Source organism: Clarias gariepinus, chromosome 20 (assembly GCF_024256425.1).
Source record: "Clarias gariepinus isolate MV-2021 ecotype Netherlands chromosome 20, CGAR_prim_01v2, whole genome shotgun sequence".
Classification (NCBI taxonomy): Eukaryota; Metazoa; Chordata; class Actinopteri; order Siluriformes; family Clariidae; genus Clarias; species Clarias gariepinus.
The window spans coordinates 2,270,001-2,285,631 of NC_071119.1; the positions used below are offsets into that span (position 1 = coordinate 2,270,001).

At 40.2% G+C, this 15,631-nt stretch overlaps 1 protein-coding gene across 7 annotated transcripts in view; it reads right to left on the reverse strand.

Annotated features, from left to right (window-relative positions):
* The window catches only part of mtus1b (microtubule associated tumor suppressor 1b), a 31,244-nt gene extending 16,129 nt beyond the window's left edge, over positions 1-15,115 (reverse strand). The window contains exons 1-8 of one of the 7 annotated variants that reach the window (XM_053479958.1): positions 14,896-15,115; positions 11,435-11,625; positions 9,329-9,391; positions 5,747-8,376; positions 3,803-3,896; positions 3,522-3,611; positions 2,651-2,818; positions 257-391 (exon numbers count right to left, since the gene is read on the reverse strand). In XM_053479958.1, the coding sequence (XP_053335933.1) occupies positions 257-391; positions 2,651-2,818; positions 3,522-3,611; positions 3,803-3,896; positions 5,747-8,218 (2,959 nt within the window). In that variant the 5' untranslated portion in view covers positions 8,219-8,376; positions 9,329-9,391; positions 11,435-11,625; positions 14,896-15,115. The remainder of the gene's footprint in view (positions 1-256; positions 392-2,650; positions 2,819-3,521; positions 3,612-3,802; positions 3,897-5,746; positions 8,377-9,328; positions 9,392-11,434; positions 11,626-14,895) is intronic. The other 6 variants (XM_053479957.1, XM_053479959.1, XM_053479960.1 and 3 more) reach the window with 6 other exon arrangements.
* Positions 15,116-15,631: the final 516 nt, after the last annotated feature.

Genomic DNA, 15,631 nt, shown 5'->3' on the forward strand with positions numbered 1-15,631 from the left:
CTTAAATTCATAAGCTTTTAATTTACATTTATGAACATCAAAGACTTCCTGATTCTCACTTCATCATCTCGAGCAATCAGAGAGCCGTCACTGTGATTAATCACCAGCAACATGTTAATGAGCCTTCTCTGACTGATGTTAGTCTACGGGTGTTTTTTTTTTGTCAAAATTGTATAAAAAAAAATTTGGGGGGACTTTGGAGTACAAAATCAACATCTTTGTGTGTGTGTGTGTGTGTGTGTGGGTGTGTGTATACCTGCAGTATTGAGTTTAGCGGGTGTGTTTGTTCTGGTGCGGATGCCTGCTGCAGGATTTGTGCTTATGGGTTTTCCCAGTGAGGTTGAGGACGGTCTGATACATGTCTCTTCACTCTTCATCGGCAGTGCCGTACCTGAGTATAGATCGTCATCATCATCATCACTATAATTTTTATCCTCTACACCATCATTTACAACATCAACATCTACGCCATCATCTATGTCATCATCATCCACATCATAATCTACATCACCACCATCATCATCATCCTCTGCACCATCATCAACATCATCAACATCCACACTAATATCGTGATTATTCTCTACACCATCATCATTTATCACCATCATCATCATCATGATCTACATCATTATCATAATCTACATCGTCATCTACATCTCCACCACCACCAATTTCATCTTCATCATCATCATATACATTTTCATCATTCTCCACATCATCATTATTATCATCTACATCTCCACACCACCACCATTATCAACATCTACACCATCATTATCAGCATAATCATCTACATCATCTACACTATCATCATCATCTATATGTCCACTACCACCATTATTCTCATCATCTACACCATCATCATCATCGCCATCATTATTTACATCATCATCATCTACCGTACATCTCCAGCACCACCACCACCACTCTTCTCTCAAGCAGAAGTCTGAGGAGCCTTCAGTGCAAGACCACTAGGCTCAAAAAGAGCTTCTACCCCAAGGCAATTAGACTGCTGAACTCTAGCCGTGCTCTGTAGGTCCTCATCCACAATCAAACACAATCACAAGCTACTAACAATGGATAGTATTTAATTACAAAATATCTCTATACTTTAAATGCAATACATATATAACCCTATAAGTCCAATGTACAAAGTGTGCAATATAGTTTCTGAAAATGTGCAATAAACTATGTACAGTATAGTTTACCTCTTAACTTTTGCATAATACATCTCTGACTGCTTTTATTTATATTTATATTAAATAAATTTTTATTTATATTCATGTATATACATACTGTATATCCACATATTTATACTGTATTACTCTGTTATTTATGTGGCTTAAACGGGACCTGGGTCTTAATTTCGTACCATAACATGGAAGTGTGCTGGTATGACAATAAAGAATCCTTGAATCATCATCTACATCATCTACAATGATGATGGTGTAGATGATGTAGATGATAATGATGATGATATCATTATCATCTACATCATCTACACCATCATCATTATCTATATCTCCACCACCGCCACCATCATCATCTACAACTCCACCACCACCATTATCATCATCATCATCATCTACGTCATCTACACTATCATCATCTTCATCTACATGTTCACCCACCACCACCATTATCATCATCTACACCATCATCTACATCATCATCATCATCTACATCATTATCTTCATCTACAAGTCCACCACACCCATCATCATCATCATCATCTACCCCATCATCATCAGCTACACCATCATTTACATCATCATCTAAATCATCATCATCATTATCATCTACACCATCATCATCATTATCATCTACATCATTTACATAATTATCATCTACATCATTATCTTCATCTACAAGTCCACCACACCCATCATCATCATCATCATCTACCCCATCATCATCAGCTACACCATCATTTACATCATCATCATCATCATTATCATCTACATCATCATCATCTACATCTCCATCATCTTCTTCATTATCTACATCATCTACACCATCATCATTATCTATATCTCCACCACCGCCACCATCATCATCTACAACTCCACCACCACCATTATCATCATCATCATCATCTACGTCATCTACACTATCATCATCTTCATCTACATGTTCACCCACCACCACCATTATCATCATCTACACCATCATCTACATCATCATCATCATCATCATCTACATCATTATCTTCATCTACAAGTCCACCACACCCATCATCATCATCATCATCTACCCCATCATCATCAGCTACACCATCATTTACATCATCATCTACATCATCATCATCATTATCATCTACACCATCATCATCATTATCATCTACATCATTTACATAATTATCATCTACATCATTATCTTCATCTACAAGTCCACCACACCCATCATCATCATCATCATCTACCCCATCATCATCAGCTACACCATCATTTACATCATCATCATCATTATCATCTACATCATCATCATCTACATCTCCATCATCTTCTTCATTATCTACATCATCTACATCATCATCATCATAACCTACATGTCCACCACCACCACCACCACCATCATTATCATCATCTCATCATCTTCATCATCTACACCATCATCATCTACACAATCATCACAAAACAGACACACACACCTTTGTTCTCGCTCGTGCCGCTGCTCACAGAGGAAGAGCTGAGGCTCATGGGAAGGTTCCCGCTTTTGATTGGCAGTTTGGAAGAAGCAACTTTTAGTGGACCCTTGCAGGAGGGGGCGGAGCCACACATGGCTGGGCTGCTGTCAATCACTCTCATCCTTGGCGCACCTACACATCAGTACAGTAACGATTACTATTGTACAGCAGCTACAGTCTTGTTACCATGGAGACCAATCATCACACAGTGCTTACAGGATTACATCAAAGGAACTGTGAACAAGTGCTGCTGATTTGGGAGTGATTAGAGATAATCACACACACACACACACACACACACACACACACACACACACACACACACACACCAAGTGTAGAGAACTACAATATGAGTGAAGGTAAACAACTGCTTCTGTGTGTGTGTGTGCGTGTGTGTGTGTGTGTGTGTGTGCGCACAGGAAAACTAATTACTACTATTTCCTGTTTCCTGAGTTCCATCTCTCTTTCTCACACACACACACACACACACACACACACACAGTTTTCTGACACACTGATGCGTGTGTGTGTGTGTGTGTGTGTGTGCGTGTGTGTGTGTGTGTGTGTGTGTGTTAGGGTTTGATCCGGTGACATTTCAAATTTTAAGCCTCAAACTGAAATAAAGATGTTTGGGAAATGAATCAGCATGAACACACACACACACACACACACACACACACACACACAAAAGCTCGGCTGTTGCCTGAATTCCGGGTCAAAGTGTGGACTGGACAAACAGAACAGACACTTGATTGTTCTAAAGGAATTTGACCCTTTCGACAATTTCACTGGACACACACACACACACACACACACACACACACACACACCTCACCTTCCTGAGTGAGTCTGCGCTGTGTGTGGGAAGGAGCAGAATGAACGAGAGATTGTATAATACAGACGTGTGCCATGCTATTGATGCCAGCTGCACACACACACACACACACACACACACACACACACACACACACACAAAATGAAAAAAATACTCAAATCATTCCCTGCTTCAATAGTGAGTGTGTACACGTGGACTGTGTATGTGAGAGTGTGTTTGAGTCCATGTGTGTGTGTGTGTGTGTGTGTGTGTGTGAGAGAGAGAAAGAGAGAGAGACTCACCACCTGGCAGAACAGTTCGGACCCCCGCAGACACACACCCTCGGCTCGGGACCCTCGCTACGACCCCCGGAGGTCGAAGGTCAGAGGAGACGTTCTGCAGGAAAAGAGACGACAAGTCACCAGTGCGCAGCGACACGAGTGTGTTAGCCATTACAGTGAGACAGAGAGAGAGAGACAGAGAGAGAGAGAGAGAGAGAGAGAGAGAGAGAGAGAGAGGGAGGGGCAGAAAAGAAGGAGGGGAAACTTCAGTAAAGAAAAACAAAGTTTGTGTGGGGTTTCCTTTTCTTTCTTTTCAGACAATTAACACACACACACACACACACACACACACACACACACACACACGGTTCATATCAGGGTGTGTAAAGTCTCCAGTGTTTTGCTTGAATTTGTGTTTTTTTTTTGGAAAAGAGGACAAAAAAACTATTAAATTGGAAGAAAATGAACTAGAGATGAAGAGAAAGAAAAAAATAAACAGAATAAGCAAAAGAGGGAGAGGGTGGGCAGAAAGACAGAGGAGTGGAAGAGCAGGAGGAAAAGAAATGATGATGAAGGAAGGATGTGTAATACAAGAGAGAATGAGAGAGAGAGAGAGAAGGAGAATGAAAAATAAAGATAGAGATGAATAATAAGAGACTGAGAAAGAAAGGAGTGAGATAAGAAAGAAAGAAAGAAAAAGATAAGATGACATTCTGTGTGCTTTAACATCAAGAAGATCAATAAAACAAAAAGGAGAAACTGGGTGAAAGAGAGAGAGAGAGAGAGAGAGAGAGAGAGAGAGAAATAAGGAGGGAAAATTAAAGTAATAAATACAGAGCGAGAGATTACATGAGAAAGAAAAACTGACAGCGTGAGAAAGAGAGAGAAAGACGTTCAGCAGGACCTGTGAGAATGTTTCTGAATCATTATGTAAACTTTTACTTATGTCGACCTGCAGGAACATGAAAACTTACTGGAAGCTGTTGGGGTGCGTCTCAAATCACCAACGTGAACATTCTGAGCCTTGAGTAACATTCTGAACTTTTAGTAACATAGTAAGGAACATTCTGGGGTTTGAGGAACATACTGAGTAACTTTCTAAGCTTTAAGAATAATTATAAGAAACATTATAAGCTTCGGAGAACATTCAGATGAACATTTTAAGAAACATTCTAAACTTTGAGGAACATTTTATAAAGCATTCTGAGTTTTAAGGAACAAACTGAGGAACATTCTGAGCCTTGAGGAACATTTTATGGAACAATTTAGGCTTTAAGGAACTTTTTGAGAAATATTCTGAGATTTGTCTGGGCGTTCAGGACAATTTTAGATTTTAGCTTGATGTTTTTTTTCTGGTTTTGACATTTAAACATCAATCTCTTTACACACCTCACTTTAGAGATTTGAACACTTTAGAGGTCAGGAGATTAAACTACTACATAAGTTCTGATGATGTCAAAGTTTGGAGGTCACATTGATGACTACAATGTTTTGCCACTGTTCTACTGACTTGGTGGTGGAGCTTCATTGAACTGCCGAATATTATTGAGCAATATTTCTGTTGTAGCATCACAACAACAGTCTGGTTTCTGAACATAATTAACCATGAAGACACTAGTGTTCATCATCTTCTTCGTAAACCCTTTATACTGGTCAGGTCAGGAAGATCTGGAGTCAAATATACAGCAGCCCAATTTAAGCTCATGACAAAACCAGGTCCCTGAAGTCAGAGGTAACATCTCAATTTCCTACACCATCTCCTGAACCTTAATAGCAGTGGTTTCCAGTACCAGTGACGATACATTTTGGTGCCATAAATATATACAGATATTTTGCAGTAGACCAGCATGGTATGGTTTTGAACATCTACTGCCTCCTGGTACTTTTCACTCATTGGCCACCAGCACCAGGTTTAAAGAAGTCTGTCTGTTTAAACAATTATGCAAAACATTTTAAAGTACTCACCTGGACCATATTTCCATCTGTGGGATTCTCCTTTACTACCACTTCATCTTTCCCGTCGCTTTCTCTCTCATCTTCCACACTTTCAGAGACCTTTGAACTTAAAGTCTGCACATGACAGCCATTTTTGACAACCTTTGACCCCTGAGGCTCTGGTGGTTGTTTTTTGACCATTGGTGACCATGTAAGTTGTCCTTCAGGGTCTGAAATTGTTATGGGTGCTGGTGTCGTTGTTCTTGCCTGAGTAGAAGATGCACGGTTCTTCTTGAAACCATCACCACCTTGCTCTCTCCTATTGGTTGCTCTACTTCTAGTGATCTGAGATTTTTTTTCGCAGCCTAAAGCTGATTGGCTATATTTTGTATCCACTGATCTTGGAGCAGAAGTGGCCCTTGAAATGACTTTAGGCTTGATGTCCTTCAGATTAGGTCTAGAAAACCGTTTTAGCCCTGTTTTGGTGTATTTAATTTTAGAAGGTTCCGTAAGAGATCTGGTGTGAGATAGATCAGGAGCATGATTGGTTATTTGTAAAATGTTGCTTTTAGAAAAACATAGAGGATCTTTATTGTGATGGACAGGTGGGGATGGAGGAGTAGCTTGAAAAATTTGCATTGTTTTATTAAGAATTAGTTCTGCAGGTGGTTGAGATAGAGCTATCTTAGTGGGAAGATCAATGTTTGTCTGGGGGTCCTCATGATGAATCTCACTTACAAGATCCACATTAATCCTCCTGGCTAAGGTCTGGAACTGGTTCTTTTCAGTGTGAAGCTCGATTGACTCCATCTCCTGACTCCCAGAGTCCATATCCAGACTTCTGTTTGAGCTCTTCATCCGCTCTTCCCTCTTTTGATGCCCTACAGACTCCTGATGAGCCTTGCGGTGAAGCTCATTCCCAAGGCCGACATCAGTTCTTTCAGTTGCTCTCTGCATCTTGCATTTGTCATTGTAAGTCACATGAGAAGCCTCCTGGTGGAGCTCACTCTCAGGACCTACACTAGGACTCATAGCTGAGTTTAAGATTTGGACCTCCACATTGGGATAATCAACTAAATCCTGAAAAGTCTCCTGATGAGGCTCAATCACAGGAGACACACTGGGCCTCATGGTTGAGCTGCACAGCTGGATCTCCTCATTGGTATGAACAAATGAATCCCGAAAAGGCTCCTGATGGTCCTTACTAACAGGTTCCACACTGGGCCTCATAGTTGAGCTGCACACCTCTTGCTTTTCATCAGGAACAACAGACAAATCCTGAAAAGTGTCCTGATAGAGCTCAGTCATTGGGCCATCACTAGACGTTATATTTGAGCTGCACATCCGGACCTCCTCACTGGGATGATCAACTGAATTCTGAAATGTCTCCTGGTGGAGCTCAGTCATTGGGCCATCACTAGACGTCATGTTTAAGCTGCAGATCTGGCCCCCCTCACTGGGATGATCAACCAAATTCTGAAAAGTCTCTTGATGGAGCTCAGTCATTGGGCCATCACTAGACGTCATGTTTGAGCTGCAGATCTGGCCCTCCTCACTAGGATAACCCACTGAATCCTGAAAAAGCTCCTGACATTCCTTACTAAAAGGTCCCACACTGGGCGTCATAATTGATCTGCACACCTCTCGCTTTTCATCAGGAAGAACAGACAAATCCTGAAAAGTGTCCTGATAGAGCTCAGTCATTGGGCCATCACTAGACGTTATGTTTGAGCTGCACATCCAGACCTCCTCACTGGGATGATCAACTGAATCCTGAAATGTCTCCTGATGGAGCTTAGTCATTGGGCCATCACTAGACATCATGTTTGAGCTGCACATCCGGACCTCCTCACTGGGATAATCAACCAAATTCTGAAAAGTCTCTTGATGGAGCTCAGTCATAAGGACCACACCAGTCCTCTTTTTTAAGCTGCACATCTGGACTTCCTCAGGCTTCCTCATTACTACATCAGCAGACCTCAGGGACAAAAAAGAATCATCCTCTTCATCGTCACCCTCCTCATCCTCAGAAGTGAACAGCTGTGCCTCTGTAGCTGAAGAGTCCCCTGACCCTCGCCTTCCTTGTTCTCCATCAACACCGGCATTGCTGAAAACATTATCATTCTCAAGATTTAAATTTTGAACAATTGTGTCATTATCTTGGTCATCACAGGAGGCATGCCAGCCTTCTTCATTGGCATCTAAGTAAACAGAAACCGAGTTGTCATTGTCATCGGGTCTGCAATCCGGGCTCTGGATCCCTGAGTCATCTTCACTGGCGGCTGCTTTCCTTCCCATCATCCCCTCTGGCAATTCCACATCCAGGCTGCTAAGACTATAATTGGAATCCGGTGATGATGATGTGGAGAAAGATGATTTGTGGAAATCATTATTGTTTTCTAACGGTAGACACATGCGTTGGTGGACCCCATCCTGGGGTTTCATGGTTAGAGCAGATGCAGGATGCTCACTCATATTTCCACTCAACAAACTCAACAACATCAGTCAGAGATTAGCCAGCTAGCATTGCCAGGCATCCAACACTCCCTCTAGTCACAGCACAGTTGAATGAAACCCACTTATGGGACGATTCTGGAGATCATAGCACTCTAGTTTTTGTTGCAATACCATTACTCACTAGCCGTCCTGGACAAGGAAACCTAGAGAAAAGGGAGACAAATCAATGAGAAGTTAAGAATCATCTCACTAAAACTAGCTGAAAAAGTCGAATCGTAAAAGGGAGTCAAAAAATTCGAATCACTAAAGCGAGCCAAACAAATTGAATCATAAAATTGGAAGCCAAAAGAGTTGAGTTACAAAAAAGGAGACAGTAGAGTTAAATAGTTAAAGTGCGCCAAAGGAATTGAAACATAAAATGAAGTCAAAAGATTTAAATCGTGAGCTGATGATGAAGGATGACGAATTAAATCTTTAATGTGAGTCAAAAGAGTTGAATCAAGTGGGTCGAACATATTAAATCATACAAGGGAGCCGAATAAATAAAAAAAAAGAATAAAATAAAATGAGCCAAAAGAATTTAATCATTTCAATCAGCCGATCCAATTCAATCATTATAGTGAGCCTAAAGAGTTGAATTACCGAGAACCCAAAGAATCAAAAAGAATCAAATATTGTCCAGATGAAAACTGTAAAAGTGTGTGTGTGTGTGTGTGTGTGTGTGTGTACTGCTGCCCTCTACTGGTCTTAACCCTCGTGATCCAAACACCTAATAGTCATTCCCTCCTTGGCCTAAATGTACTGTAGATGTCCTCAATAAATATTAAAGTCAGATAACCTCCACCTACACACACATGCGATAAAGACCACGCCTTTAAACACACCTGTCCATCAAACCGCTCTGTCTAATGTGGGTCAGAGCGAAGTTATTAAAAGGAACGCCGGTTTTATCTCAATAATCAGGGCAGAATTTCTCCGTCTCGTGCCTGATACAGAAGAAACACTGCCCTAGTGTTGGATGATGCCTCCACAGAATACTTTTCGAATGAGGTGACACGCCTAAGGAGGACGGCAGAAGAAGCTAATGGTTTAATCATTACTTGTACAGACGATAAATATGTGTAAGTATTTGAATAAGTTCTGCGGTGTGTTTACCTGTTCAGAAGTGAGTTAAACACTACTGAATGTTTGGTACGAAGCCTAGAGCAACTCATCATCCTGCACACAGAAACCAGAGACACATCAAAGAAAGTATTTATCAAATTAAAAAAAGTATCAAATTCAACTGATTCAATTCGGCAGTTGATACTGAACCACACACACACACACACACACACACACACACACACACGTCATCCAAAACAACCAGATCAAGTCATTATTTAGCCAAACCAAAAAAAGTAAAACTAGTTGAAAAATTTGACGCGAATCACAAAATTCAATTGCATCAGATATTCAATTGCAGCTGTCATTGTATTGTAGCTTGACCTCAGATGCTGACACTGGAGACTCCTTCCATAAATAATTGATCAATGCAATTTGAATCACTCTGACTCAAAAGAATCAAATTACTAGTGTAAGCAAAAAAGTCACATTCGCTAAAGGGAGCCAAAAATAATGAAAACCCTGATATAAACCTTACTTACTAATACACTCGAAAATGTAAGATCAGACTTAAATGTGCCAAAATGATTCAGGAATTAAATTACATTCGATGCAAAAGAACTGAAGGAATCATAAACGCAATCAAATGTCATTAGTGAGTCACGAGAGAATCGGATCACTGGTGTGAGTCTACAGAAGTGAATCAATTAAATGAGCCAAAAGAATCAAATTGTCATGTACAAAATAAAAAGAAGAATCATATCAGTAACTTTAAGAAATAACTGACACTGGAGACTCCTTCTGTAAATCATTAATAAATTCCAGTCAAAAGTATCAAATCACACAAAAGCCAAAAGCACTGAGTGACTGATGGAGAGAAAAAACAATCAGATCATTTAGATCATTTAAATGAATCAGATAATCTATATGAAGCAAACAAATTGAGTCAATCATGAGCCTTAAGAATCGAATCACGTGTGTGAGTCAATGAGGTATTTCAAAAGAATCTGATAAGTAATGTAATCTAGAACTAACGTGCATCAAAAGAGAATCAAACCGCTAACTAAAAGTCACTGTTGTCACGTACTGGAACTGGAGACTCCTTCCATAAAGACTGAATAAATGTTGTTGTTTTTACAGTTTGACTCAAAAGAATCAAATCAATTAAAGCTAACGAATTATGTCCAAAATAGTGCTTCAAAAGAATCAAATCTCTAACTTAAAGCCATTGTTACATCATGAAACTGGAGAAATGTTTGAATGTTCCAGTTCGAAACACTATGAGACAAAAAAAATCAAATCACGTGAAAGCTAAAAGTACTGAAAGACCAATGAAGGAAATAATATCAAATCATTTGTTAAAGAATTAAACAACTTACAGTAACTGAAAAATGTGCAGATAAAAATCATATCAGCGAAGTGACCTGAAATAATCAACAAGTAACTGTTACATTCTGAAACTGGAGACTCCTTCCATAAAGGTTATAAAAGCAATTCTTCCAGTTTGAGTCGAAAGAATTTTCCTATAGGAGTGTCTTATTCCGTACATCACAGGATCCACACTACACTGTAAATAATCCTTATAAACACACTGTGTATAATTCATTATACAATAAAGTCGTTAATTTAAAGTGTTGCACGTCAGCGCTGCCCTCTCCCAGGACGGAGTTCATATTTCAGATGCAGTCGCGGCTCTTTAATCCATCCGATCAATGAGTTTCCCAGAAAAGGGCTAACGACACGGGTTTACCGCGCGCACAAGGTCATGAGCATCGCTGTACACCTTCTTACTCAGGTTACACGTCTGATGGAACTGATTTAACTGTAGTGATGATTCACACTTGAGTAGAAAAGAATTGACGTGTTTTAGCGCAATTATTAACCGTTTCATCGTTTAAAGGCTTATCAGGATATGAAGTTAATTCTCGTTAAAGCCGCCCAAGCCTCTTGTGATACGACCCATCCTGAAGATTACACAACCGGCCCTAATTTTCCTCCAGACGTCAGACTTTCTCCCTGTTTATCAGCGTGATGCTTCCTTCTGTCTCTCGCTCTCTCTCACGCGCACGCTTCCTTTATTCTATCATCAGGCTCCTGAGGGATTCTTACGTAACAGCCAGTCCGGAGAATGGAAAGAGGAGAAGTAATGTCACTCACAAATCAAACAAAGCAAACACTGGGCTTTAAAAGAGACAAGCCTGGGGCTGACAGCTCCACCGTTTTAATCTCTTCTTCTCTTCCGCTTTTCATTTTAACGCAGGACTGGTGTCCCTTGAGGACCGAAGTGTTCTCGGTGTCCCATGAGGACCGAAGTGCACTGGTTGTTCCAGCACGCTGAGCTTGTTTACCTGAGGAGACGATCAGCAGAGACTCAGATCTGCACATAGAGTAGGATGTGAACTTCAGATTACTGATTAAACACGTAGCCGCAGACTCGGCACCGATAACGAGGCTCGAGCGGGACGTACCGTTAATGATTAAATAATAACATTCTCATGACCCAAACAGATTTTAAACCTTTGTGGTTTCGAACTTGTGAGGCTCTGCCTCGTGGACTGAGCAACATGAAAGTCATGAAAGTCCCTCATCAACAAGCAAGCTTTCTAAATGTTCTAAATAGATCAGAAATAACAAAGTCCATCCATCCACTCCCTTCCTGTTTGGAAAACATCAAGAGAGTTCAGTCGCGTTTGAAATCAGGAAGCTTAAATCTTAAAGGTCGTGCAGTGATTAAAAAATAAGAGAAAAAAAGAAAATGAATCCTGGGCTGTTTTCCCCCCGGGGAATTTCGGGTCGTTTTGCCCCACTGACCAAAGTACTAAAGTAAATGTGCCAGAAATGCGCAATGACTCAATCATAGACTGAATCTCTTTCGATAATGAAGTGTGATTTACACAAACATGAAGCTTCCCTTCCTGTTAGATTTACACGGATACGTCTGGCACCACCCAGGGGTCCTGTGACCCGGATGGGCCATTTCACCCCCTAATCCCTTAAATACATTTATCGATCATGTTTCATTTCTGTCAAACTACCTAAAGCCTGAAGCCCATCAACACTGAATTTCATAGAGCAATTTCTCAACTTGTGCAACTCAGAACTCCCTGTGAACTCATCTTCTCATCTTCTATACCACTTTATCCTGCATTCACCCTTGAGGTGCAAGGCGACAGTGCTAACCCCTACACCACCGCGCCGCCTATTCTTTAAACGATTAAACAAATATTTTTGCTAATTTATAGCTACCTAGAAATGCTGGGGCGCAATTTGTTTTGGACACTTTTTTTTGGTGAATAAATCCAGGAGAAAAAAAATGTCTTGTACACAAAAATCTGCTTAATTGCTGCGAGTCTCATATAAACGCAGAGATAAAGTTTAAGATCTTAATAAAAATCTATAAAATCATTTGAATCCATAACCGCCGCGGTGCTTGGCCCCCGTCATCGCTGCTCAGTCAGGCATAGAACAATCTTCAAATTTTTTAGAAGTCACAGATTTCTAATTAAGAAAGGTCTACAGTCTAGCAGTGTGAGGCATGTGTGTGTGCGCGTGCGCGTGCGTGTGTGTGTGTGTGTTGGATTAGAAACAAGTGCATATTTTAACATTGAGCTCATTACAGTTGAGTAGCTAAGCAGAGAGTGGAATCTACAGGCACAAGAATTCTTAGCCTGTGGGCATTAAACCACACACACACACACACACACACACACTAGCATTTGTGAGATTGTAGTCTTATCAGACCTAGTGAAGTTGGTTTTCTTGCCAGTAAGAGCTTATTATTATAAATAAGGAAATGCTGTTTATTTCACACTGGTTTAAACCACTGAAGATAAACAAACAAACAAACAAACAAACAAACAAACAAAAACAAAAACTTTGCCCTGCTAAACAGTATTTAACAGTAACCAGAAAATCTTTAATGGGATCCTTCAGGAATTTTAACGGGAACCATTTTCCTAATAGTTTGTACTGTTTTTATATATATATTTGTTTTTGTTTAGCTGAAACCCTGATATGATATGATATGATATGATATAATACTCTGAATCATATTCCCATCCAAATGGTCGCCATGGAGACAGCTTGCTAAGTCATTTTTAGCTTCAGTCACACAATAATTCAGAAATACACACACACACACACACACACAGGGTCAGAAGCACAACGCTAGCGTTCCTCGATCATTCCTAATTCCTTGAAAACAGGAAACATTTTCAAATAAAAAAGAATATTTTGTAATAGCATTCTATTAACAACAAGCTAACATCTCACCAATATAACATTGTATTATTTATCCAATCACAATCTCAAAACCAGAAGATACTTTTTTTATTAGAAGTCTTTTCTATAAACATATCTAAAGACGAAGATTCACTGGAACAAAACTGTGACAATCGATTTAATATTATTAGCAGTAATTTCCTAGCTAAGGCTTAGCTAAAGAAAATGTTCCTCTAGCGTTACCAGAGGAAATTGTCAATAGCTAGATCGCTTAGCTAACTAAAGCTTTGACACAGCGACATCCGTATTAACTGTCGATCGTACCAAATGAACTCGCAGTTAAAAGACTTAACAGTATGTCTTGTTTTTCAACGTTATATTGTCTAATCGCAACAAAATCAACTGTGCAGTGAGATCGGTACTGTAACCGTATAGCACATTGAAACAGCAATTTATAGCAAGAGCCTGACAGGTCAATTATTAACATTAAAACACAGTTAAATATTCACATGTAGAATGCAAATTAAGATCTTTAAATGTTGACCTCTAGCAATAAAATTTAAAGTTGTAGCTAGCTAAGGTTTATTTAGCTTGAAGTAATTTCCTCTGATAAAGCTAACTAGCTAATGGTGTACATTGCTAAACAGTAAGCATGACATAAAAATGGCAGTGTTTTTTTTATTATATATATACATTTTTATGTCGTCTTTCCTAAAAATAAACCGTAGCTAGTTGCAACTTTAAATTTTATCGCTAGAGGTTAACGTTTAAAGATTTTAAGTTGTGTTCTGCATGTGAATATAAAAAAAAAGATTGAGATTTTTGCTACATTTTTTACCTGTTGAAGTTTTTGTCCTTAGAGACTAGTTAACGAGATCACATTAAAAGAGAATTCCTTTAACGTTTTTTTATGATGAACAATTTTAAAGAGAAAGATCCAGAATGTTCTGAAGGCGTAGAAACGTGACCAAAAACAAAATGTGAGGCAAAATATGACTCAGCGGTTCTTTGCTTCTCTGACAAAGTGTGCCAACGTGTGCCACACACACACACACACACACACACACACGGGCTGTCAGGCTGATGCTGTGTATTGCTGTGTCAATGTGCATAGCACGATCGATCGCACCGCTAACCTCACACAGCAATGGCTCTGATCCAAACACACACACACACACACACACACTGTACATACGCACCTCAGTTACACAACTTGTGTGGGATAATCACACACATTTGAAGTCATGACAGTAACAGCATATTAACACACGTCAACAGATAAGGTATCAGGTGGACATTACGCAGTGATGCATTAGCTGTAATGCAGTATTTATAAGTTTCTTGCACACACACACACACACACACACACACATGCAATGACAACAACAACAACTCACCTAATAGAAAATAGAGAAGTCAGATACTCTCAGGTGGTGAGAATGTCCCTCTAAGACGTCACACACCACAAATGCTCACACACACTTGCACCCTTACACACACACACACACACACACACACACACTTGGACGTGGTGCTGTAAGAGAGACATGCCTGTCTAACATACATCTCTGAGTACACAAGCTAATACTGAGAATGAGAGCGTGACAAGAGGAAGGGCGAGAGAGCAGCACACACACACACACACACACACACACACACAGAGAGAGAGAGAGAGAGAGAGAGGGAGAGAGAGAGAGAGAGAGAGAGAGAGTCCTCCCTCCCTCACGGACTTCAGCTTGCAGCCAAGTCGTGCCGCAGTAACACCAACTGACGTGTGTATGTGTGTGTGTGTGTGTGTGTGTGTGTAAGAGAGAGAAATAGAGAGAGCAGTGACTCTTCTGAGACAGCCATGGAATGTGTTTTCCCTCTTACTGAGAGCCCTTTGCACCAGAGCGCGCACACACACACACACACACACACACACACACACACACACACACACACACACACCTCTGTAGAGTTCAAGGTCTTAAAGCAAAGCAGACAGGGTTGCTAAGTTGCTAAGTACCAGTGCTTTATACATATAGTGAAAAAAAGTGTGTGTGTGTGTGTGTGTGTGTGTGTGTGTGTGTGTTCCGTAAGCTGCTGGGGCTCCTTTAAGTGAATACGAGGTGACAGGTAGAGCTGCATTGA